Raw genomic sequence first — 26,500 nt, 5'->3', positions numbered from 1 at the left:
CTCTCTCTGTCTCTCTGTAACTCTGATTTCAAATAAATAAAAAATAAATCTTTAAAAAAAAATAAAAGCAGTGCATTTGTAACATTTACCTATTAAGAACCACAAGCAAGTATTTTTATGTTTTACAAAACTGACTTACAAAACTCAATTGCCCATGTGATTTACTGATTTACTGATATTAGATACAAGATTAATTTAATAGCAGTCTATATAAGCAGTTTCATGTATGGTATTATGTGTAATTGGTTGTTAAGTATATACAAAATAGTAGCAATATTTCAGTCATATTTAAGCACAAAATTTACAAAATAATATTATAACCAAAACCATCAATTCCTAAACTACATCAGAAAATTTGATACAAGGTTTATACTTACATTTGGAGTATTCTATAGGTACTCCACATATACCTTACAACATCACACCAAAACAGTTCAGCTTAATAGGGAACCAGTTACTGAATACCTACAAACTATCTCATATAACAAAATGTAACAGTGAATCTTAGTGATAAAAGAACACAAACTACAACTCCTATTCCTATGCTATTGCTGATTTCATCATTCAACCTAAAATAAAATAAAATAAAATAACATTGGTGGAAGGTGGATTAACTGATTTGAGAGGGTATAAGATGCAGCAAAACTAGAAAAAAAGAACTTATTCTTGATGAGATAACAAAAACCATAAAGTATGCCATGCAGCAGGACACAAAACATTTATAATTTGAAATTACCGGGAGTATCAAGGTCATTTTCTAAGTTAGTAAGTTCATCTCCACCTCCTACAACAAAGCCTTCAGGAATCTCCTCGTTAGTATCTATCTCAATATTATCATTTTCATCTGTAGGAACATGTAGCAATAATGTTAGTATATTATTTATATTTTATATCATTTCTCAAAAACACTGCAGAAAAAACAGTATTTTAATGAGTTATTCAGGTGTGACACAGATAGCAAGTTAAGAAATCAGTTTTAAGCTACTTTTTCAGTACTGGATTAACATTTATATTTTACATTCATATGTCAAAGATGAATTATCACATCAAAGCAGATGCAAAGGTTTTGCCACATGCTGTCTCTGAATCATTGAGCTCATTGAGTCCCTAAATTTTAAAATGTAATCTATTAGTAATCTCAAATAAATAAGAGAAAAAAATAAAGTTGATCTGTGACATTCTTTCTATCATTTATTACATATAAATGCATATAGAAACACATCATGCCTTAGAAATTCCTTAGTTCTAGCTATATTTAAGCCATTTTTAGGAAGACTTGATACTTTTTTTGCTACTAAAGGAATACAGTCATTAAGACATTAATGGATACTTTAAGAGTGAGAATAAGATAACACCTTTATACAATGAAAGTTTCAGAAACAGCTAATATATCTTAGAAGAGTGAAAACTGGAAAAAATATTACTATTCAAAATTAAATATGGGGAATGAGGATGTCTTAAACTATTTTTAAATCCTTAGTAAAATGTTTTAGGTCATGATTAATTAATGGAATCTTTTTTGACATTAAAGATTTCTAGTAAATATTTTTTTTTCTCTTTGAACTCTAGTGATACAATTAGTTAATTTAAATTCTATATGTGGAAAGGCATAAAAATAATTTTATTTGCATATGATGGATTTAGCTTTAAATTCTGTTGCTGATAGGCAATGTACCTTTTAGAAAAAGAGTTGTCTAGCCCTGGGAGTTGAAGAATATCTCTATTACTCTCTGCAATGTACTTTTTATCAGATAATTTTCAATAGTGAAATATTTCAAAGATTTTTTCCAACTGAAAAATTCCAAAATCTATAGTTTTAGCTTAATCCCCCAGTATTTATCGCTTTCTGAAACTGTACATCTTTGATTTTTTTACTTTCTGGGTAAATACTTATTATCAGCATTAATATTGATAATAATAGCTAACAATTACTAAAGACTTTTTTACTACCATGTAAGTCATTTAAAAGAAAATAACAGGAGTTGGCGTTTGGGTGTAACAGGTAAGGCCGCCACCTGTAATGCCAGCATCCCATATGGGTACTACTTTGTGTCCTCGCTGCCCCACTTCTGATCCCACTCCCTGCTAATGTGCCTAGTAAAGCAGCAGAATATAGCCCAAGTTCTTGGGCCCCTGCACCTAAATAGGAGACCCAGATGAAGCTCTTGGTTCCTGGCTTTAGCCTGGCCCAGCTCTGGCTGTTGCGGCCATTTGGGGAGTGAATAAGCAGATGGAAGATTTTTCTCTGTCTCTTCCTCTCTTTCTCTCTGTACTTTGCTTTCAAATAAATTAAATAAATCTTTAAAAAAGAAAACAAAAGGGGCCAGTGATGTGGTGCAGTGGGTTAAGCCACTGCCTTCGAACCCAGTGTCCCAAATGGGTGCCTGATCAATTCCTGGGTACTTCACTTCCAATCAGCTCTTTGTTAATGTGCCTGGGAAAGCAGCCATCCATGTCGGAGAGACCTGGATGGAGTTCCAGGGTCCTGGTTTCAGGCCTGGCCCATCAAAGGTGTTGTGGCCATCTTGAGGAATGAACCAGTGGATGGAAGATCTCTCTTTTTCTCTGTCTTTCCATCTCTCTTTGTAACTCTGTCTTTCAAATAAATAAATACAATCTTTTTTAAAAAGAACATAACAACAACAACAACAACAACAAAAGACTCAGAAATACCCAACAGAAAAAGAAAAGACAAAGATAAAAACATTGTTATAGAAATAGCCAAAACATACATGGCTATATTAGTTCAGTAAAATATTTGAGATTTTTTAAAAAATTAATTTATTTATTTGAGAGGCAGAATTACAGAGAGAGGGAGAGACAGAGAGGTCTTCCATCCACTGGTTCCCTCCCCAAATGGCTGTAATGGCTAAAGCTGGGCTGATCCAAAGCCAGGAGCCAGGAGCTTCTTCCAGGTCTCCCAAGTGGGCGCAGGGACCCAAGGACTTGCGCCGTCTTTCACTGCTTTCCTAGGACATTAGCAGGGATCTGGATAAGAAATGGAGTAGCTGGGACTCAAACCCGCACCCATATGGGATGCTGGCACCGCAGATGGAGCCTTAACCTACTATGTTACAGTGCTGGCTCTATGATATCTTTTCTAATCACCTATGCTTACCACGGTTACTTGAGTAATTTTATAAAAGTTATTATCTTCAACTTAACTGCTCTCAAATTCTTTTCTAAATAATTTTGTAGTTTAACAAATGAATTAACAAAAATTTCCTGAGGGCTATAAAGGTGAATATTTGTAATACTTCCTCACTATCACTCTGTGTCACAGCAATTTACTACAAATTGTCTTTGGGATCTAATGCAGTATTCTATTGTTTCCAATCAGCCTCCATTGATTACTGCTGACCGTAATCAACCTAGAGCAAAGGCACAACATTTAACATTCATTTGTTAAAGAAATTTTTACTGTTTATCATATATACAATTGTAAACAGTATGCTAAGTGTTAAGGTGATACCCAGTTGTATAAAGCATTTATTCTGACTTAAAGGTATACATTCAAGTGAATACAACACCATATAGGTTGAGTGTTATGGAGTAAAAATAAAGTATAGAATAAATTCAAGAGATAAAAAATTTACTCTTTTCCAATGACACTAGGAATTGTTTCTTGAAAAACTAACCTTTGAATTAGGTCTTGAAAAAAATGTACAGAATATCAAGAGGTACAGTCGATGAGAGGGCATTAAAGGCATAGAAGCAGCAATAGGCAGATGTTTACAGCTTGTGGTTTTTTTTTTTTTTTTTTTGACAGGCAGAGTTAGACAGTGAGAGAGAGAGAGAGAAAGGTCTTCCTTCCGTTGGTTCACCCCCCAAATGGCCGCTACAGAGCCAGGAGCCAGGTGCTTCCTCCTGGTGTCCCATGCAGGTACAGGGCCCAAGCACTTGGGCCATCCTCCACTGCCTTCCTGAGCCACAGCAGAGAGCTGGACTGGAAGAGGAGCAACCAGGACAGAATCCGGCGCCCCGACCGGGACTAGAACCTGGGTTGCCGGTGCTGCAGGCAGAGGATTAGCCTAGTGAGCCACAGTGCTGGCGTACAGCTTGGTTTAAAATCCTGTTTGGGGCCGGCGCCGCGGCTCACTAGGCTAATCCTCCGCCTTGCGGTGCCGGCACACCAGGTTCTAGTCCCGGTCGGGGCACCGATCCTGTCCCGGTTGCCCCTCTTCCAGGCCAGCTCTCTGCTGTGGCCAGGAAGTGCAGTGGAGGATGGCCCAAGTGCTTGGGCCCTGCACCCCATGGGAGACCAGGAGAAGCACCTGGCTCCTGCCTTCGGATCAGCGCGGTGCGCCGTCCGCAGCGCGCCAACCGCGGCGGCCACTGGAGGGTGAACCAACGGCAAAGGAAGACCTTTCTCTCTGTCTCTCTCTCTCTCACTGTCCACTCCACTCTGCCTGTCCAAAAAAAAAAAAAAAAAAAAAAATCACAGTCTGTGATTAGTTAAAAAAAAAAAAAATCCTGTTTGGCTTAAGCAAACTTAAAGGGAAGCACAACTTAAAAGGAAAAACTGCAGAAAGCTCACAAGGGAAGAATGTGAAGTTTAAATTTTAGTTGGTAGGAATGGAGTGACATTGGTGCTCTAACATGTTCAGCACTGTCTTTAGAAGATTACCTGAACAGCAATCTCTATAGGTAGTTTTCTTTTTTTTTTTTAATGTTTTGTTTTGTTTTATTTATTTATTTATTTTTGACAGGCAAAGTGGACAGTGAGAGAGAGAGAGAGAGAGAGAGAGAGAAAGGTCTTCCTTTTGCCGTTGGTTCACCCTCCAATGGCCGCCGCACTGCGGCCAGCGCATCGCGCTGATCCGAAGCCAGGAGCCAGGTGTTTCTCCTGGTCTCCCATGCAGGTGCAGGGCCCAAGCACTTGGGCCATCCTCCACCTGCACTCAGGGGCCATAGCAGAGAGCTGGCCTGGAAGAGGGGCAACCGGGACAGAATCCGGCGCCCTGACCGGGACTAGAACCCGGTGTGCCGGCGCCACAGGTGGAGGATTAGCCTAGTGAGCTGCGGCGCCGGCCTATAAGCAGTTTTCAACCAAAATTTCTTATTGTAGCCAGTTGTGAAATATGTTTAATTTATTAGTAGAAAATATAAGCATTAAAATCTATGTCTTTTATCAATTAGAACAGCTCTAATATTATACCTATGATGTCACCCTTGCTTATATTCTCCAATTCCTTCTTATGTGTCACAAAACATGGTCTAGGGATCATGCATGGTGGTTTACAATGCTTGTGACATTATCCTTCATACAAACTTACTGAACTTACATGTTGGACTAGAGAAAAGAAAAGCCAGAGGCAGGAAATCCAGCTTTAAGACTGTTATAACTCCCTAGTAAGCAGTATGGAGAACCTAACATAGGATAAAAGAACTGGGAGTGGGTATGATACAATTTGAAAATCAATTGGATACTCAGTTGTGGGAGAAGGGATACTGAAGACAGCAAGGATGAAGCAGACATCACAATCCACTCCACAGTCTGAGTGACTAGAATGATGGCATTACTATTAAAAAATAAAACAAAAACAGTTCAGTCCAGACAGATATAGGTACTTTCAGGATCCTAGGATATATAGGACATTGTACATTTTTTCTACATAAACAGTGCCAGGTTTCTGTAAATGTTCAACAGGTGATATTCACATTATTTCCAGGCTAAACAAAATCTCTATTTACACTAACACTCAAAAGTAATGATGAGTGGGCTAACTGAATGTTTGTATATGTATTGCCAGCCTTAGATAAAAGGATTACTGTTTGGGAGGGCAAGAGTAAAAATTGATCTCCTATACAGCTCAGATCTTCTTAAGAATGATTTTCTACTTTCTTCCATTCAGTGACTTCAGTTTTACAATGAATCTTGCATTCTTTTCAACTGTTAATGTTACACATTTCCTAACACCGATAGAAATGCTCTAAAAGCAGTCTACCAGAACTAAATTATACGTGCATATGTCTGCAGGCATGCATGTGTGTTTTGATACTGCATATTTGTGTATGTGTGTGTGTCTGTGTATATATAATATATTTATGGTTAACCACTGTAAATCCAGAAGGTAAGCAAGGCAGAAAGTAAACTAGAGGGCCATTATACAATAGGGACTGTTCAGCAAGTATGGCATGCATTATGCGTGCAGGAAAAGGTGAAAGGAGGGGTGGCACTGTGGTGTGGTGGGTAAAGCTGCAGCCTGCAACACCAGCATCCCATATGGGCATCAGTTCAAGATCTGGATGCTCCACTTCCAACCCAGCTCCCTGCCAATGTGCCTGGAAGTGTAGCCGAAGATGGCCAAAGACCTCGGGCCCCTAAACCCTGTGGGAGACCTGGAAGAAGTTCCTGGCTCCTGGCTCCCACCTGTGGCCATTTGGGGAGTGAACCAGTGGATGGAAGATCTCTTTCTCTCTGTCTCTCCCTCTTTCTGTCTGTAACTCTGCCTTTCAAATAAATAAATAAATAAATAAATCTTTAAAAAAGAAAAGGTAAGAGGAGATTAGATACGCACTGGAATGTGGAAAAGCATTCCAGCTGACATTACATAATACTTTAAGCCGAAACAGGAATCCCAATGATATGATTAATGGCACAAAAATAAGGTCAGTCATACATTAACTATTTACAGGAAAAGGAAATGAAACCAATACATAAGGTGACAGGGTAAAGAAAAATAATATTTGGGGGCCAGAGTTATGGCACAACACCAGCAATTCATATCAGGTTCTGGTTTAAGTCCCAGCTTCTGATTCAGCTTCTTGCTACTGTGCTTGGGAAAGTAGCAGAAGATAGCCCAAGTACTTGGACCCCTGCCAACCAAATGGGAGACCTGCACGGAGTCTAGGATCCTGGCTTTGGCCAGCCCAAGCCAGCCATTGCACCCATTTGGTGAATAAACCACCAGATGGAAGAGCTTGCTCTCTCTGTGTGTCTTTCCCTCTGTTTCTCTGTAACTCTGCTTTTCAAATAACTGAGTAAATCTTTAAAAAAATTTCTGCAATTCTAAAAAAAATGCTGAGGTTATCATTAAAAATGTTTTAAGAAAAAATTTCCTACTTGTATATTATTTTTTGATTCTCAGTAAATGTCCTTATAAACCATTTTACAAGCTATTCTACAATAATCAAATAAAATACAGAAAACACAATACAAATATGTTAATAGAAACTGAAAATAAAAATTATTGAAGATCTGTAGGATTTTATTTGTTCAATAAATTTAGATAAATCTATTTATCATAATTGAAAACAGTAAGGACCATTCAAGTACACATTCTTATGTACAATATACAAAAGATACTTATTAATTTAATATGTAAAACAAAGTATATTATTTTATCTTAATCAATGAAAGGCAAAAATTTCAGTTTAAAGTTAAATTGTCCTATCATAATTCAAGTTACTGTGATAGCTATGGAATAAATACACATAAAAATATAAAACATAAAAAACAATATGTATATATATCACATACTATGAAATATCATCTTAAAATAAGGTAGCTGAATTTCATGCTATAATATCACAATATCATATACAACTAAAAAACAAAAACACTAAACTTTGCCTTAAATACTTTCACCTTGCTAATTAAGACCCATAAATTTAGTCCAAAATTGTCAAACAGGATGAGGATTATAAAATGAGGCCATAATAGACACACAAAAAAATTCTCAGGATCACTAGCCATCAGGGAAATGCAAATAAAAACCACAATGAGGTTTCATCTCATCCCCCTTAGAACGACTTTCATATGGAAATCAACAAACAACAAATGCTGGTGAGGATGTGGGCTAAAAGGTACCCTAATCCACTGCTGGTAGGAATGTAAAGTGGTAAAGCCATTATGGAAGACAGTATGGAGATACCTTAGAAATCTGAATATAGAACTACCAAATGACCCAGCCATCTCACTCCTGGGAATTTACCTAAGGGAAATGAAATCAGCATATGAAAGAGCTATTTGCACCCCCATGTTTATTGCAGCTCAATTCACAATAGCTAAGACATGGAATCAGCCTAAATGCCTGACAATTGAAAACTGGATAAATAAATTATAGGATATGTACACTATGGAATACTACACAGCAGTAAAAAAAAAATGAAATCCAGTGATTTACAACAAAATGGATGCATCTGGAAAACATCATACTTAGTGAATAAGCCAGTCGCTAAGGGACAAATACCACATGTTCTCCCTGACTTGTGATAACTAATAGAATACCTAAAAGGCAATCTATAGAAGTGAAATTGATACTCTGAGAAAAAAATGACTTGAACAGACCTTGTCTTTACTGTTGAAGAACAGTTTTTTTTTTAATAAAATTTGTTAAACTCTTTACTTAACATAGAGTTAAATATATGTGTATAAAGTCAATTGAAAATTGATCTCAGTAAAAAGTAAGAGTCAGATAAGAGAGGGAAGAGGAAGAGGGGTTGGGGGTATGGGTGGGGGGGGGGCACAGTGGGAAGAATCACCATAATCCTAAAGTTGTAATTATGAAGTGTATGATGTTGTAACTGTCAAGCTGTATAGGTCTGCATATATTCTTATGGACTTACTTCCAAGGGTACAGTTTAAAAATTTGCCATTGGACCTCAAGTCCCCTTAAGCTTGGTAGTAAAAATGCCATCTTAAATATTAAAGTGGTCATACGGATATGATTAAGGGTCTGGTAATAATAATAGAGTTAAAAAGAAGGGAATGCTCCAACACAGCAGACTCATAGAATGACAATCAGTTTAAATAGCACTCTGACCTCAGAGTCAGCCCTTAAGGCATTCTGGACAGGCTGAAAACCCACAAGAGTATTTTAGGCATGGAAAGCCAAGACACTGTGGCAAAAAAATGTCCTATATGAAGGACCTCAGTGGGTAAGACCTCAGTGGAAAGAAGTGGTCATCAAAGAAGGAGGTACTTTTCTCTGAAGGGAGGAAAGAACTTCTACTTTACTTATGGCCTTGTCTAAATAGTGACGGAGTTTGTGGATTCAAAAGGCTTCCATAACCTAGGCAGCTCATGTCAAGAGCCTCAGGTGATCACTGACATCATACATAAGAATGTTAATTGTTAAATTAATAACAAGAGTCACTGTGTACTAACTTGCCACACAGGACCTCTGTCCTCAGAGCGTTGTATTATAATTTTATCAAAGTGCTCTCAAAAGATGTATCATTCTTGACTGCTTCTTTAAAGTTAATTAAGTTTCAAAAAAAAAAAGAAGCAAAATTAACTTCAAGATATAATAACTTTGAGGCCGGTGCCATGGCTTAACAGGCTAATCTTCCACCTGCAGCACCGGCATACCAGCTTCTAGTCCCGGTTGGGGTGCCAGATTCTATCCCGGTTGCCCCTCTTCCAGGCCAGCTCTCTGCTGTGGCCCGGGAAGGCAGTGGAGGATGGCCCAAGTGCTTGGGCCCTGCACCCGCATGGGAGACCAGGAGAAGCACCTGGCTCCTGCCATCGGATCAGCGGGATGTACCGGCCGCAGCGGCCATTGGAGAGTGAACCAATGGCAAAAAGGAAGACCTTTCTCTCTGTCTCTCTCTCACTATCCACTCTGCCTGTCAAAATAAATAAATAAAATAAATAAATAAATCTTAAACATTCATTAATAATAATAAAAAAAGATGTAATGACTTTCAATAGCCCTTGTCTTGAGTATTGAGGAACAATTTTGTTTTGTTTTGTTCTTTGTTTTCTGTGCAAATTGTTGAACTGTTTACTTAATAGAGGCCTCCTGTGTGGGGCTGGCGCCGTGGCTCACTTGGCTAATCCTCTGCCTGCGGCGCTGGCATCACATATGGGCGCCGGGTTCTGGTCATGGTTGCTCCTCTTCCAGTCCAGCTTTCTGCTGTGGCCCAGGAAGGCAGTGGAAGATGGCCCAAGTGCTTTGGGACCCTGAACCCGCATGGGAGACCAGGAGAGGGCACCTGGCTCATGGCTTCGGATCAGTGCAGTGACAGCCGTAGCAGCCATTTGGGGGTGAACCAATGGAAGGAAGACCTTTCTCTGTCTTTCTCTCTCACTGTCTAACTCTATCTGTCAATTAAAAAAAAATTAGAGGTCTTCTGTGTATAAAGTTAATAAAAAATGGATCTTAGTGGAGAATGAGAATAGGAGGGGGAAGAGGTGGAGAGGTGGGAAAGTGGGTGGGAGGGTGGGTATGGTGGGGAAAACCACTGCATTTCTAACGTTGTACTTATAAAATGCATGAAGTCTGTATTCCTTAAATAAAAGGTTTTTTTGGGGGGAAAATAAATTAAAAAAATAAATAAAATGAAGCCACTACAGGTTTAATTTTATTATGTAGAAACTCAAAAAACAAGTGCAGCACAATATACTATCACCTGATGCTCCCATAAACCCTATGTCCAGAAGTACCTTGGCTATTGCTCCTAAGGACAAGTGTGTTTCTGTCATTCACACAAGAATTAGATTGCTTCTGTTTGCAATACTGTCACAGTAGGCTGCTTGAATACATGGCTATACATGCCCCAAAATGCCTTGCATGTACTTTGTGTGGCTACCATGAAGCTGAAGACACCTGATCTCAAACTCACTAAGTTTCCTTTACCCATTGAGCCTGGTTGCTGCTTGAGAAATGAAAAAAGTAAGATTTGTCAAGTAATTTAAGCAGTGAGTTTGGGGGTGAACATCTTTAACACATTCCTATGGCTGTGCTTCCACCTTATGTCAACTTTCCACTACCCTCTCTTGCCTTTTGATTATGGACTATGGCTTCTAAAATCTTCCCATCCTACTATCCCTTCTAGGCTGGTGTCAAATTATTTTTCTCTCTTCTTTTCACATTATTTCATAGTAAAATTTTTTTTCCTCAGACCTGATGATTCTGACTAGACATCAGAAGAGCAGACATTAATTTACTTTTTTTTTTTTTTTAAGATTTATTCATCTATTTGAAAGTCAGAGTTACACAGAGAAGGAGAGGCAGAGAGAGAGAGAGAAAGGTCTTCCATCCAATGGTTCATTCCCCAATTGGCCACAACAGCCGGAGCTGCGCTGATCCGAAGCCAGGAGCCAGGAGCTTCCTCTGGGTCTCCCACACGGGTGCAGGAACCCAAGGACTTGGGCCATCTTCTACTGCTTTCCCAGGTTAGAGCAGAGAGCTGGATCAGAAGTAAGGCAGCTGGGTCTCGAACCGGTGCCCATTTGGGATGCTGGTGCTTCAGGCCAGGGCATTAACTCACTGTGCCACAGCACCGGCCCCAACATTAATTTACTGTTTCTTCTGACTTATCAATCTCATCAGGGACATTTTCATTTAAAATCTAGACTCTTGTGAACCCAAACAAATTCTGATTTAGCAATGAAAAAGTCAGCAAAGTAAAGACCAGGGACAAAATCCAGTCTGCTGCCTTTCTAGGGGAAAATAACAGCCATGTCCATTGTTCAAGGCTCTTTTCAGGCTACAAAGGCAAAGTTCAGTACTTGGGAGAGAGATAATATAGCCTGCAAAGGCTAAAGTATTTGGCATATCCAGAAAGTTTTTAAATCCTGGCCTTGCCTAGTAGCTGACACTGCTCAATAGATAAGTGCAAATATAAGAATGGCTGAATGTGGCCTGCTCTGTGGCGCAGTGGGTTAATGCCATGGCCTGAAGTGCCGGCATCCTATACGGGCACTGGTTCTAGTCAAGGCTGCACCTCTTCCAATCCAGCTCTCTGCTATGGCCTGGGAAAGCAGTAGAAGATGGCCCAAGTCCTTGGGCCCCTGCACCCATGTGGGAGATCTGGAAGAAGCTCCTGGCTCCTGGCTTCAGATGGGCACAGCTCCGGCCATTGAGGCCAATTGGGGAGTGAACCAGCGAATGGAAGACCCCCCCCTCCTCTTTCTCTCTGCCTCTCCTCTCTCTGTGTAACTCATTCAAGTAAATAAATAAATCTTAAAAAAAAAAAAAAAAAAGGCTGAATTTCAGCCTAAAATTCTATCCTCTTTACTTGTCCTAAAATCTCTTTCCAATTCCTATTCTCAATAGCTACAGCTTAGATCTTGAGACCAGAGTAGACCTGGTTTGATTCATATTCCTGTATGAAGACAGGCAACACAAGACCCACTGCTGAGGACATGGAATAGGCCTGTTCCACTTGTCTTAGGTCAACCTTACCTCTCATAAGAGCCTATCATGTAGGGGCTGGAATTGCGTTGTATCAGGTTAATCCTCTGCCTGCAATGTCAGCATCCCATTTGGGCACCAGTTCAAGATCCGGCTGCTCCACTTTTGATCTAGCTCCTTGCTATGGCCTGGAAAAGCAGCGTAAGAATGCCCACGAACTTGGGCCCCTGTACCAACATGGGAAGAAGCTCCTGGCTAATGGCTTTGGCTTGGCCCAGCCCCGGCTGTTGCTGCCCTTTGGGGAATGAACCAATAGATGGAGGATCTCTCTCTCTTCCTCTCTTCTCCTCCTCCTCTCTCTGTAACTCTGCCTTCCGAGTAAATAATAATAATAATAATATATTTTTTTAAAGAGCCTACCATGTGAAATTCGGCTGCTTCCAACATCCTTGGTATACTGCATTCTTTTTAAACTTTTTTTTTTTTTTTTTTTGACAGGCAGAGTGGACAATGAGAGAATGAGAGAGAGAGAGAGACAGAGAGACAGAGAGAAAGGTGGTATACTGCATTCTATGGGAGAAATAAATCCTGGTCACTAGGTCTCTTCAGGGAATAGAGAACCTGACTCTGCATCAGGTTCTCATAAGTTATCTGCCCTTCTTAATGTCACCTAGCTTTCCCTGTTTTAGTATGTATTTTCTTGCCAACTCCACAGTTCCAATCCTTCCTTAGACTTTACTTACTTTATTTACTCTGAGTGTTGAATGATGTCAAATTCAGGATTCACTTCCTCTTTTTATCATGTAAGGAAGATACCAGTCTCTTTGCCTAGTCTAGTCCTGGCTCAATCTCACCAGAGATCGATTATAAAAATCAGATACCTACATAGCTGACCAATCCCATACCATTAATTAAATAAAACTTTTAAATGCTTACCCTTCTCAGAGTTTACAACTCACTTAGCATTGTTATCTGCTTGCCAGTGGAAGAAGAGACATTGGATGCCTTTCCATTTGCAATTATCATTTTCTTATATGGCTTTACCATGTTATAGGAAGGTGGCATTAGTAGCTTTAGGGCAATATATCCAGAGGATACAAAGTATGTTTTTTTCTCTATCACTCACAGATACAAGGAGACAAAGATTTTTAAGACTTATTTAGAATATCTGTAATTTTTGTGATAAAAATCCACCTTGTTATTAAAGGTAAGTGAAATCAAATTATAAGTTATATAAATGTAGCTGTGGTTACTGATGCTATTATAACACTACAGTAGCAATGTGTAAAAATTCCAATAAAATTATTAAAGGAGTTAGAAAGGTCAGATGGAGGTTTTAACTATCATATAAACATCCTGAGAAGACCAGAGGGACAGATAAACAGCTGTTTGAAGAAGAAGCTTTCAAATTTATGGGATAGAAGGTTAGATACCATAGGCATTAGCTAGAATTCTCTTCAACAGTAAGCTCTTAATTTAAGGAATTGGTAAGAAATAGCAGCAGTAACTTTCAGTTTACTTTGAAGAAACTTATGATTGACTTAGAAATATAACTTGCCTTTGTTTTAGCCCTCTAAGGTCTTTTTCAAGTCCTTACTTGCCTACTCTTTAGGGTGAACTTAACATACTAAGATTAACTCAGGATAAGTACCTGGCATGTTTTGGTAGATAAATAGATCATATATTTTTGAAATAAAAAGCCCACAGCATCTTGAATTTACTCCTCTTAAAAAAAAAACACAAAAAGTTCCATATTAAAGATAATAAAGATGAATACTGAGAGGCAAAATCAAAATTCTATTCATGTATATATTCCTCGTCTTAACATTGAGCTTAGAATAATCTCTATAGACACTGAAGAAGACTCTCTCAGAATAAGGAGAATAAGGAGATGAAGAAGAAATTAATAGAAGACATATTTAAAATTCTTATATATCAGGCCATAATGCCAGAATATCATTAAAGCTAATTTCTAAAGATGTTGTTCAAACTGAAAATCTTCCATGCCAAAGCTCACCACCAATAGATCCTATGAACCAGATGTAGAAAACTTGATTGCATTTCACCTATTCTTAATACAATTAATGAGACATCATGGAGTCCAACAAATCAAAGTCTATGTGAGTTTTCTAATAAAGCATATTCCAGGATTATAATTTTTTGAGTTGTTAAAAATTAAGCCAAAAGCTGATTTGAAAACAGAAAGTTATTTTCAGATTTGCTATGCTTCCTCTAGCTTTTTTGCAATATATCAATAGGATAGAAACTTTACGTTTTTGATGGAACATTTTGAAGAAAAAATAAAAAGTCCCAAAAGGTCCACCGTGGATTTCTGGGTTGTCTGTAGAATATGATACAAGATTCTTTAACTCACCTCCAGATGCCTTTGACCTTTCTTTCAACTTTTCTGCAGCCATTTCACCATAGCTGGGAAGTTCTGACATCTTCACTCCGGATCGAGCTTCTGCTATTAGCTGACGAGCTCTCTCTCTCAGCTGCCGACGTCGCTCTTCATCTTGCTGCTAAGATATATTGAACAGTTGCCAACTCAGTAATTGACAGAAATGCAATTTCATTTTCAATCTGATCATCATGATAGTAACTGGTTTACAGCATGGTGCTTGGCCCACATTATAAATAGGATGCTCTATATCAGTTGGATGTCACACCATTTTAAAAAGACATTCTAGAAACAGTTTTTAAAAAACACAAATTACTGTATTAAAATATCCATTAAAATTAAAATTAAATAATGTTTGGTAATACATGTCACTGAGAAAATAATGGGAATTACTAATTATTAATAAATAATCAGGTGTATAGAAAATTCTGAGAACAGAATTTCAATTAATAACTTATTTTTAAAAAGAATACAATTTAACCTGATACTGTCTAATAAATGCAAATAGCACTGGCTAAGGCATTTCTGATACCAGAAAATATCACTACCCTATGTTGATAAATATAAGAAATAGTATTTTCAGGGGGCTGGAATAAGAGAGGGGATAGTACATCTGCATACAATTCTGATTTAAAAACAACCAACAATAAACCAATAGTGATGTGAAATTCTTTTTTGGTTACTCCCACTTTTCCCGGATATACATTGAAGAAACCAAAATCTTACATGATTTTTTAGATTTAAAATAATTAAAACCACAATTAAAAAACAAAGATAGCTGTTGACTACTAACAAAATGTTATAAATCACAAGTAGTGGATGTGAAATTGCTTTGTATACCAGAAAGATATACACTAAGGCATTACTAAGACAAAACAAAGAATAAATTATCTGGCCCTAATATATCTTTGCACAGTTATCTTCCCTTAACATCTCCTAACCTCCATAAAACTTTGCATTTATTCATACAGAACTGCTTATGTCATGTAGCTTCATGTACCTGTGGCTTAGAATATGTTATTTCCTCTTCATGAAATGTGCTTCTTTCAACTTACTCAATTCCTACTCATTCTTCAAGATCCAGTTTAAATACACTGAATCTTCCCTCTTCCCCACAGAGGAATAAAGTGCTTCTTCCTCTATATTACTATAGTGTTCTGTGTGTGTGTGTGTGTCTGTGTATGTGTTTCATTATAACTCTGTGGAGATGCTCCCTTCTCATTAGAATTGACTACTTGAAGGCAGGAACTGTATCTGATTTATCTTTGAGTCTCTGGTCTTTATGGCATACTTTGGCACTACTATCACTGCTGTAAAAATTTTAAGCATGGAAAAATTTTTTAAAAGATTTATTTATTAGAAAGGCATAGTCAGAGAGAGAGGGGTAAAGATAGAGAGAGAGAAAGATCTACCTGCTGGTTCACTCCCTAAATGGCCTCAATGGCCAGACCTGGGCCAGTCGAAAGCTAGGAGCCAAGAGCTACTTTCAGTCCCCCATTGGAGTGGGGGGGCCCAAGTTCCTGGTTGTCCTCTGCTGCTTCCCCAGTAACATTAGGGGGGAGCTGGAATGGAAGTGGAGTATCCAGGACTCAAATCAGTGCCCATATGGGAGGCCAGCATAGCAGGTGGTGGTTTTACCTGCTATACCACAATGTCAGTGCCTAGGCATTAACATTTAATACTTATGATCTCAAAAAGAATATGAGACAGAGGGAAAGATACAGTAGATACAATAAGGAAGTATGATCAAAATGCTGCAAGAAGGGCAGATGTTTAGCCTAGTGGTTAAGATGCCAGTTAGGTCACTAGCATCACACAATGAAGTGACTTGGTTCAACACCTAGCTCTGGCTGCTAACTTTAGCTTACTGCTAACATGGACCGTAGGAGGCAGTAGTGATGGCTCAAGTATTTGGGTTTCTGCCACTGTTGTGGGAGACCTGGATTGTATTCTAGGATCCTGACTTCCATCCACCCAAGCACCAGCCACTGCAGACTTTTGGGGAGTGAACCAGCAAAAGGGTACTTGCTCTGCCTCTCTTTGAAACAAATGAAAAATAAAAGATGTAAGTAAGAGTTAAGAAGAAAGAAAGAATATTTTTGGCTCAGGGGCAAACAGAAAGCATCAACATTTTTGAGTTGGGCCTGAAGAATGAGTAGGATTTGGAAAGCAGAGTTGGGAATTGGTGGTTAGACTGGTCAATGTAGGAGAGACTGAGAGGTAGAAATAGCACAAATACATTTAAGTAATAAACAATATTGGGGGGAAAGGGCAAAATATAATCTGCGTGAGTGTAGCACAAATATGGTAATAGACAAGGCAAGAAATACAAACCTAGGTAGATACTTTAAAGGCTCTAACACTACAAATGTTTTAATTTTATTCTAAAGACCAAAGAAACTACTAAAAGTTTGTTTTTATTTTTAATGTGCATGTCTTTTTGATTTTTAGGTCTGGCAGATTGACCAACCAGAGATGTATGGAAAATTAATCTCGCAACAGTGCACAAGATAAGTTAGCATAGAGGGACTGAAAAGAGACCAGGAGGATCTTGTATGACTCAAGGACGCTATAATGAGATCCAAGAGTAGGATGGTGTAAGAAATATATTAAAGGTAGAATTAGTATCTATACTAATTCTTAGTAACAGATTAAGATGTGGAGGGAGGAAAAAGATGACTCAGAGTTTTAAACTTGGGTAACTAGTAGAACTGTGGCACTAATAATAGAAACAGAAAAACTAAAAAGAACTATAAAAAGGAAGGTAGAGGAAGTCTGAATGAGACAGACATTTGAAGAGCTGGCAGGACATCTGATTAAAGATGTTAACAGGTACTTAGGAAATGCTAGGATGTGAGGTCAAACTAGGACTATAAAACAGTAAGTTATAGGAATAAATGAAGGAACCTGATAAGGTATTATAAAGAAAAAGGGCTACTGACTAAAACATGGAAAACACCTACATCTAGATTAGAAAAGGAAAAGGAGATAGAGAGGGGGAGGAGAACAGGAGCACTCACATATCATGAGAATCAAAGTAGAAGTGGCTTTCAAGAAAAAAGGAATAATGAATGGCAAGAAATTTTAGAGATTAATGAGTCTGAAAATTTAAAAGGCATAACCAAACTTGGTAACGAACAGCATTAGGGACAAGCCTAGAAATGGGATGGGTGAAACTGAAGTATAGGAAACTATTTCAGAGACCCTGAAATGGCTACAAATGAGGAAAGCTGTCAAAAGTAATGGGGTAAGTTAATGAGGACCCAGACACAAGCTTAAAGCTCCCATAGACAGACTGGGACAATTTCATCATCAAAAAGATTAATGACTACAATGAATTCAATCAATAAAATCACACACTGAAACAATGAAAATTCAAGTCCATGATATTCAAAAAGTGAGATGTAAAAACTCTTGTTACCATTTGAGACAGCTTTTGAAATAAGTTTTGAAAATCAGTAATTAACAGGAAAGACTCAATTATTTATCTTGTTTTTCCAGTGGAAACTGAATTTTAGGGTAAATAGTACCAATCAATGAAAGAAAGCTCTACTTTATAAAAACAGTATCAGCTAATGAATGCCAAAAAAAGTAGAATTGTAAAAACATCACTTTGTGAGTCGTAATGAATGATTCAGGCAAGGATTATTAACTATTATTAAAGCCCTGAGGTAATTGTCTGCTGGGGAACTGGATATTCATATTATGCTGCACAGAGAGTATCCTCAAAAAATGGCACAGTAGCACTCCCTTTATAAGAGATGGAGTTTAATTCCTCTGGGCCAGCTTTAGTGACTTGTATAGAATCAACAGAACGTGGAAGTGTTACAGGTGATTTCTAAGGCTAGGGCAGGAAAAGCCCTATTCCTTCTGTCTAGTTCTCTTAAAACATTTGCATTCTCTATTCTTTTTGGCCCAGCTGCTATGCTGTAAGAAGCATGAGTTGTGTGCAGATGTCTGTCAATAGTCCCAGTCACATCTGGCTTTGGGTTATCTAGTCTAGGTATCAGGCACAAGAATGAAGAAAACTTCAGATAATCTCAGTCTCCAGCTATTTTGAGTTATCCCAGCTGTTCAGATCATCCCAGCTGAGGCCTCAGACAATATGAGATAGAGACAAGACATTCCCATATGTCCTGTCTGAAGTCCTGAACCACAGAATTTGGAGTATACCACAATGATTTTTTACTATACTAAGTTTGGGGCAGTCTATTACACAGCAACAATAATTGGAACATATGCTTAAGAAACACCATACGTGAGCCAGCACTGTGGTGTAGCAGGTGAAGCCACTACCTGGAGTGCCGGCATCCTATATGGGCATCAGTTCGATTCCTGGCTGCTCCACTTCTGATCCAGCTCCCTGCTTTCCCTGGGAAAGCAGTGGAAAATGGCCCAAGAGCTTGTGCCCCTGCACCCAAGTGGGAGACCAGAAAGAAGCTCATGGCTCTTGGTTTCCATATGGCCCAGTACTGGCCGAGCTCTGGCCGTGTGGCCATTTGGGGAGTGAATCAGCAAATGGAAGATCTTTCTCTCTCTAACTGCCTTTCAAATAAAATAAATCTTTAAAAAAATCATGCAGATTACTTTTAGTTTCAAGGTGAAACTTAATTTGTAAATGAAGCGGTAAGAACTAGATAAGAGATTATAGATCATGAGTTTAAGGATTGCTCTTAGCTTAATTAATGTGGTTCAACTACATGTTATACATATTTTATGTGAAGCACATGAAATGCATGCCATCTATAACATTCTAGTCCAAATGTTTAAAGTGAATCTACCAAGCCTTTAGATACAATTTCAGGTTATCATAAACACAGAGGTTACAGAAACATGACAAATGACACTACAAGAAAGCAGTAAAAAAAAAAATTTCAGAAGGTCAGATATTCATGTAACTGGCCTAGTCACTTTAACAAATCAGAATTAGGAAAATGCAACATACAGACAAACAATTAACCAACTGCCATCATTAATCTTAGGTTAGATACTAGTTTGGACAAATACTATAAAGGATAATGTGGAGTAATTTTTTTTTTTAATTTTTTTTTTGACAGGCAGAGTGGACAGTGAGAGAGAGAGACAGACAGAAAGGTCTTCCTTTTACCGTTGGTTTACCCCTCAATGGCTGCTGCAGCCGGCGCACTGGCTGATCCAAAGCCAGGAGCCAGGTGTTTCTCCTGGTCTTCCATGTGGGTGCAGGGCCCAAGCACTTGGGCCATCCTCCACTGCACTCCTGGGCCACAGCAGAGAGCTGGCCTGGAAGAGGGGCAACTGGGACAGAATCCGGCGCCCCGACCGGGACTAGAAGCCGGTGTGCCGGTGCTGCAGGCGGAGGATTAGCCTATTGAGCCGCGGCGCCGGCCAATGTGGAGCAATTTTTTAAAATCAGATATGCTCATATTATTAACATAGAGGAAACATAACTTGAAAAAACAGTTGAGGGGCCAGCGCTGTGGCATAGCAGGTAAAGCCTCTGTCTGCAGTGCTGGCATCCCATATGGGCAGTGGTTTGAGTCCCAGCTGCTCCACTTTCGATACAGCTCTCTGCTATGGGAAAGCAGAAGATGGCCCAAGTTCTTGGGCCCTTACACCCACAAGGGGAACTTCGAGGAAGCTCCTGGCTCCTGGCTTTGGATCAGCCCACCTCCAGCAATTGTATCCATTTGGGGAGTGAACCAGCAGATGGAAGACCTCTCTCTCTCTCTGCCTCTGCAGCTCTACCTTTCAAATAAATAATCTTTTTAAAAAATACAATTGATATAGTAATAACCATATTTTGCTATCTTAGAAAAATAAACACACACATATACATATAGATACAAAGAAAAAATTCGAAGGGCAAACACTAACTTGTCATAATGGAGATTTCTGGGTTTTGAAATGTGATATTTATATTTGCTTTTATCTGTGTTTTCTAACTTTCTATAATATACTTGTACTTATGATAAAAGTTGTTCTAAGAATCCTGGGATGGGTGTTGTGGTGTAATAGCTTAACACCCACTGTTAGGGATACCCGCATCCCATATAAGAGCTCCTGGTTCAATTCCCTCTGATTCAGCTTTCTGCTAATGTGCCTAGGTAGCACAAGATTTTGGGTTCTTGCCATCCAATGTTGGAGGCCGAGATGAAGTTCCTGGCTCTTAGCTTCAGTCTGGCACAGCCTAGGCTGTTGCAGGCATTTGGGGAGTCAATTAGTGAATGGGAAATCTATCATTATGCCTTTCAAAAATTATTATTATTAAAAAAAAAAAAGAATCCTAGGAAAAGGAAGGAAAGAGATGAGACGTTAGGCCTCCTAGGATGAGTACTGTGATAGGGACAAAAGAAAAGAGGTCTAACATTCAAGGGAAATTTTCTTAGCATTTGGAGATACAAGTTTATTTAGATGTGAGGGAGTATGCAGTGGGTAAAGTTTAACAGAAGATGCTAAAGGTTTGACAGAAGATGCTAAAGTTAACATTCAAAAACCTTTAGTTCACTATAAATCTTTCTTTAAAAAAAAAAAAAGATTTATTTATTTGAAAGGCAGAGTAAGAGAGAGAAAGAGAGACAGATCTTCCATTCACTGGTTCACTCCCCAAATGCCCACAACAGTTGAGGCTGGGCCAGGTCGAAGTCAGGAGTTCAAATCTCCACTCTTGTCTCCCACCTGAGTAGCCAGGATTCATGTACTTAATCCTTCATCTGCTGCCTTCCCCCAGGCACACCTGCAGGAGGCTCGAAGGGAAGGAGTGTGGCAGGCAGGAATCAGGCACCCCATACCAGATCCAGGAGTCCCTGCTGCACCAGAACACCTTGCCCCACTATGAACTTGGAAAATGTACCAGGTATCAAAGTAAATGTAGACTTGATAATGCTAATTTTGGTGATGGTTGCTGATACTTCCTGAGCTTTTATGTTCTCATTTAATTTTAATAACCCTATTTTTATCAATGAGAATATTTGGAGTCACAAGGTCACAGCTAGAACTGATGTCAGAGCCAGTTCAGTTCATGTCTACCTAACTCCAGAGCCTTTCTTCTTACCACCAAACTATTTGATCCCCAAACTATCAAATTACATGACCATCTGAGGAAAAATGAGCTTTTACTAAACTTTCATCTTTCAAACTTAAGAAAAGTTAAGAGCACTAATAAAAACCATTATTTAACCTGCCTTAGGCAACTTGGTTTAACTGAATTTCGCTGCGTGAATAAAAACTTCTTACAGAGCTGGACTTCCATGATTCAGACTAAGATGAAGTGGTCTTGGGTCAATTTAACTAAGTTAAAATGAAATAAATGATTGCACCTTTCTGAATATGAAATGGGAACATATCTTTTTTTTTCTCACAAGCCATCACTTCCCCTCAGCTTTACCTCCCACCTCCCAATAATACTCCCATGTGCAAATGTTTCTGAGAGCTTACCAAGAGTGTAATTTAAAGCAGGCAATCATTAATAAAACCAACTCTAAATACTAATTACCAACACTTTATCAATTTCCATGTAAATTGTTTGTTTGTGCTTATTTACCCATCATTGTTCTCTACACAATAGAAAAAATGCAAATGAACAAATCAGAATGCAGCCCTAATGGGAGTTTCTGTTTATAACCATTAGCCCAGAGGTGTGCTGTAATTCAATTCTCAAGTAGTAAGATTTAGCCTCATTAACAGACTGCAAGAGCAGGTTACAACTCATAAAACCCTACAGTAAACAAAGTTTATGGACACAGCACAAAATCTTGAGCCTGATTGACAGAATTCTTGTTCCCTATCAGATTGCCTTAATTTACTTTTCTACTAATGTCCTAAGACCACAGAGACAATTTTGCTTGGGCCTAGAGCTCTCCAGTGGGCCTATCTGCCTTGTTTGTTTTCTCACCTTTTTAACTTCCTTTAAGACAAAGAACCAATGAGAAAATAAAAGTTAATTGTCAGAGCCATGAAGGAAAAGCTTGTAATTATAGCAATTGATTATGCAACCAATTTTAGGTTAATAGTACTAATTTCTAGGTTATTATCTCCAGACTCATTGTAAGTAATACTATCCCATTTTAATTTTATATATATAGGCTCATATTAAAAGTCAGTCTCTGTAGTAATATTTAAGTAGAAACAAAATCTATGTTTTTTTAAACTGAAAAAAACCAATATTTTTCAGGTTCAAGGATAAAATATTCAGAGTAGGGAGAGTGATTATTATTTTAGTATTGCATTCAGCAAAAACTACTCAAATATGTAGAAAATAAGTATTTCTGACAATGAAGGTGTGCCTGAACCTATGTAAGTATAGAAATGTGTTTTTGCTATCTGCATCAACCATTCCACATACAAAAAAAGACAGTGAATCAAAACTGTAAATAAACTTTTTGTTTACTGTGTCCCCTGAGAAAAAAGGGAATCTTTTGGCTGTTGTCAGAGGTATGGCAACTTTGAATACTGCTGTCATTAAAAGAAAAAGTATACTTGAAAAATTCAATACACAGGAAACTTAACATTTCTTTCATTAACTGGCCTATTCTCAATACACTTAAACAAACTAAAGTAGTTATACTTCCTATTTCTAAGAATCAGTCTGACATTTACCTTTTTTCTATATAGTATTATTTAGAACTACAGCAAATAATACAGGGTAATCTAGTGTTTGTAAAATGGGATCTATGCATTGGAGGGTATGATGGAAGTAGTATTTTTGAGAGGCCTCCCTCTCCATGACTATCAGTTTACAAGTTACAACAAATTTCTGAGCAAATACTAGTTCTGTGCTCTGTGTAGTATTTTCATACATGTCTATCTGTTGTCTTATTTACTCCTCCCAAAACTGTGAGACAGCTACCATATTCCCAAATTGATAGAAACAAAATCTTACTTAAATACAATGACCATCGTGTAAATGGCACAGTAAGAATTAAAATCAGTGTTTGTTTAATTTGTTAACACTGGTCCTATCCATTATATATCTGGTGTTTTGGAGTATTTTTGCAAGGCTTTACCATTATTCTGATTTTTAAAAATCCCAGTTCTTTATGTATGCTTGGACTATACAATCTATTTAAATTCCCCTTTGTGCTACTGAATACAGAGAGATGATGAGAAACTAATTTATTTACATTCATTTAAAATTTAGGTTCCAAATCATAGGTTATAAGCCTTTAGGGAAGTGATGAATGTAGCACATTTAAGCTTTGCTTTTCTCTTTGCTAATATCTTCTGGATAGGCAAAAGTCTTGGTAAGTTAAAAAAAAAGGTGTATATTTCAATACAACAGATTTAAAATATTCAAATATCGAAAAGATGGATCAGAACTAACCACTTTGGACATAAGCTGAAAAATATTTAGCCCTTTCACAGCATGTCTTCAAGTTACTATTTTTCTTATCTTTCTGAAATGGTCTACAATCTGCTTTAGATCGATGTAGTAGTAAAACTTGATAATTTAAGGACAAACTCTTCAAGAATAAGTAATGTAATTCCTTGTTTCCTTTCCATAAAAATGTATTGGTATGCAATTTTTATATTTCACAGTTCACCGACATCTAGGCAAGCTTTCTTCCACTGCTTCAATGGTGCTACTTTTAATTTTATCCTCCTTAGTCGTCGTAATTAAAGTGATCAGCAGTGGCATCCCAGCGGCTTTGACACAGCTACAACCCCCTTGCAGACTTTTGCTTTCAAGGGGAAGGGAAAGAAAAAGACTAGAGTTTCATTTCACAGAGAACAAGAAAATCAAGCTTCTCCAATCCTCAACTTTATTCAATTGTTCTTTCAGCAGCCTTTGGATCTTAAGAATTAAAAAAAAAAAAAAAAAAAAAAGGCTGCCATGGGGGTCCTTTTATATTTGCTGCAAATGTCACTGATTTACATTATTTTAGCCAAAAAATGATGCGATGGATTTGTGAAGGTGAATTAGAACATGAGAAACTGTCAGTGTAGCTGCTGAGATCATAACCCACCCAAGGGTGTCTTTCATAATATTATAAATTTTTACTTGAAAAGTCTTTCTATTTAAGAAATATGTCTATATACGTTTACATGAAATGAGCTTTAACAAAACTTTAAAAATACATTATTTCAAATAACATAGCTTGTACTCCTACTCTCTGAAAAAATTCTGTTTATTAGAGAACAAAGCACTCAACAAATCCAAAATTCCATATCCCTTAACTCCCTCAATAATACAATATCCTATACATACTTGTATTGTTTTCAGTATTTCATATAGTCTTAGCAACCGGACTTTAATTAATTGGGATAAATTTTATAACTTTTTTTTTAAAAGAATTTTACTTAGGGCTAGTAATATTTCACAGGATTCTGTTTTCAAAATGGTCCATGAAATTTCTTAATTTTGTAGTAAATTAAGAAAAAGAACTTGACTGCCACTCTGTTATCATTAGACAAGAAGCAAGGCTCTGTTATTAGGCATTCAGAATAGAACCCCCCACCTTCCTCCAAAAAAAAGAAAAAAGAATTCTGTGCTTGTCCAGAGGCAAGGATTATCAAAATGCACCTATTCATTTGCTACAGAAGATAGAACAAAATAAAAAATAAAATTACAACTACTTTAAAGGTTTAGGTAGACTACATAGTTTACTGCTAACTTGATCAGTTCTTGACTAAATAAATAGGATTTATGGTGAAACCCTAAAACTGTTCAGCAGATCTTTTCAACCCATTTCAAACTTTTCTTATGCTGGTTTGTAATATAAGCAGACATGCTTATAAATGGCCACACCTGCTCATTTCTCTGGGGATGGCCTGATCTCTGCTTCTCTAACAAAGAAAGAAAGAAAGAAAGAAATCAGCCTTTCTTGTTGCAAAACAGAGTGGAAAGTCAAAATCTTTCTCAAGTTTGCCCCATCTGGTCAGATTAAATCTTTGATCAACCCTGGGGATTACATTTATTTTTGTAGTAACTACTAAATTTTGGATTTGTTTAAAATACATAGACAAAATAGTAAACAGAATGTAAATTTAAGCTTGAAATTTAGGCTTTAATATGTGAATAGAGAATATAAAAGAACAAATTCAGAAAATACACATACACATTTTAAGAATTTAGATTTCATTAATATTTATGAAGTAATATATTCATGCTCTAGTTTTCTATATATCTGTTTTAGTTATAGAAAATATTAATTTTAATTGTAGTATTTGTTTTGATTAGTATTATGCTCTGCTACTACTATACAAATAAAGAATTTTAACATAAAATTACGATCAAGTTAAGTTATTAACCAAGTCTTTCTCTGACATATTTGGAAGCTATCTGGTATATAATGTTTTATGTTCTAAATAATATTTTCTTTTATTAATCTAACTAATACATATGACTTCCTGGTAGGTACTATATTTCTCTAAAAATAATTATTTTGGGATTATAAAAGCAATTATTTTGTTTTTGAAAACTTCAAATTGCATTAGCAGAACTAACAGAAATAGTTTGGGTCTCCAAAAAGAGGACTCTTTGATAATTTAATTCCTCTTTTCTTTGTGAAATTGATAACTTCTTGGTTTAAAAAAATTATAAGAAAAAAAGAAGAATGGCTGACTAAGTAAGTATCACCTTGTGTTACATCCAAGGCCTCTTGCTGGTTGTCTGGCTGCTCTTTTGTAGGCAAAAAGGAGCTGAACGCTCTCTGGCTCCTTAGATCTGGCCCAACAAATGCACTGCCAGTCATGCACATGGATCTAGCTTAAAACCCAGTGTGAGCCTAAAAGAAGCCAGTCAGACTGGCACCTACTCATGCAGAAGGAGATAGATTTGTCATGACAGGCTGATTATTCAATGTAAAGAAACAGTTTAGCTTTTCTAATCTGGTACAAATACATCTTTCTCAGCAAAAAAGTAAAAGGTCTAACAGTTCAAGTATTTAAAGTAAAGAAACCAACAAAAAATGTAACGTCAAAGTAAACCATAGGTATTTGTGCTAAAGTATTCTGCAAAACTGTCCTGTGGTTCCATTCAGATAAATAAGACTTAACCCTTCAGAAGTATGACATCCATGTGTCATATGAAAAGAAA

At 37.5% G+C, this 26,500-nt stretch overlaps 1 protein-coding gene across 4 annotated transcripts in view; it reads right to left on the bottom strand.

Annotated features, from left to right (window-relative positions):
• The window catches only part of EHBP1 (EH domain binding protein 1), a 378,411-nt gene that overhangs the window by 62,713 nt on the left and 289,198 nt on the right, over window positions 1–26,500 (bottom strand). For 3 of the 4 annotated variants that reach the window (XM_062209516.1, XM_062209514.1, XM_062209518.1), the window contains 2 exons: window positions 14,461–14,608; window positions 737–844 (listed from right to left, as the gene is read on the bottom strand). In XM_062209516.1, the coding sequence (XP_062065500.1) occupies window positions 737–844; window positions 14,461–14,608 (256 nt within the window). The remainder of the gene's footprint in view (window positions 1–736; window positions 845–14,460; window positions 14,609–26,500) is intronic. The other variant, XM_062209517.1, reaches the window with a different exon arrangement.

The sequence above is a fragment of the Lepus europaeus genome, chromosome 13 (genome assembly GCF_033115175.1).
Source record: "Lepus europaeus isolate LE1 chromosome 13, mLepTim1.pri, whole genome shotgun sequence".
Lineage (NCBI taxonomy): Eukaryota > Metazoa > Chordata > Mammalia > Lagomorpha > Leporidae > Lepus > Lepus europaeus.
The sequence above is the reverse complement of the archived record's forward strand: the minus strand, read 5'-3'. Positions and strand labels throughout refer to the sequence as shown.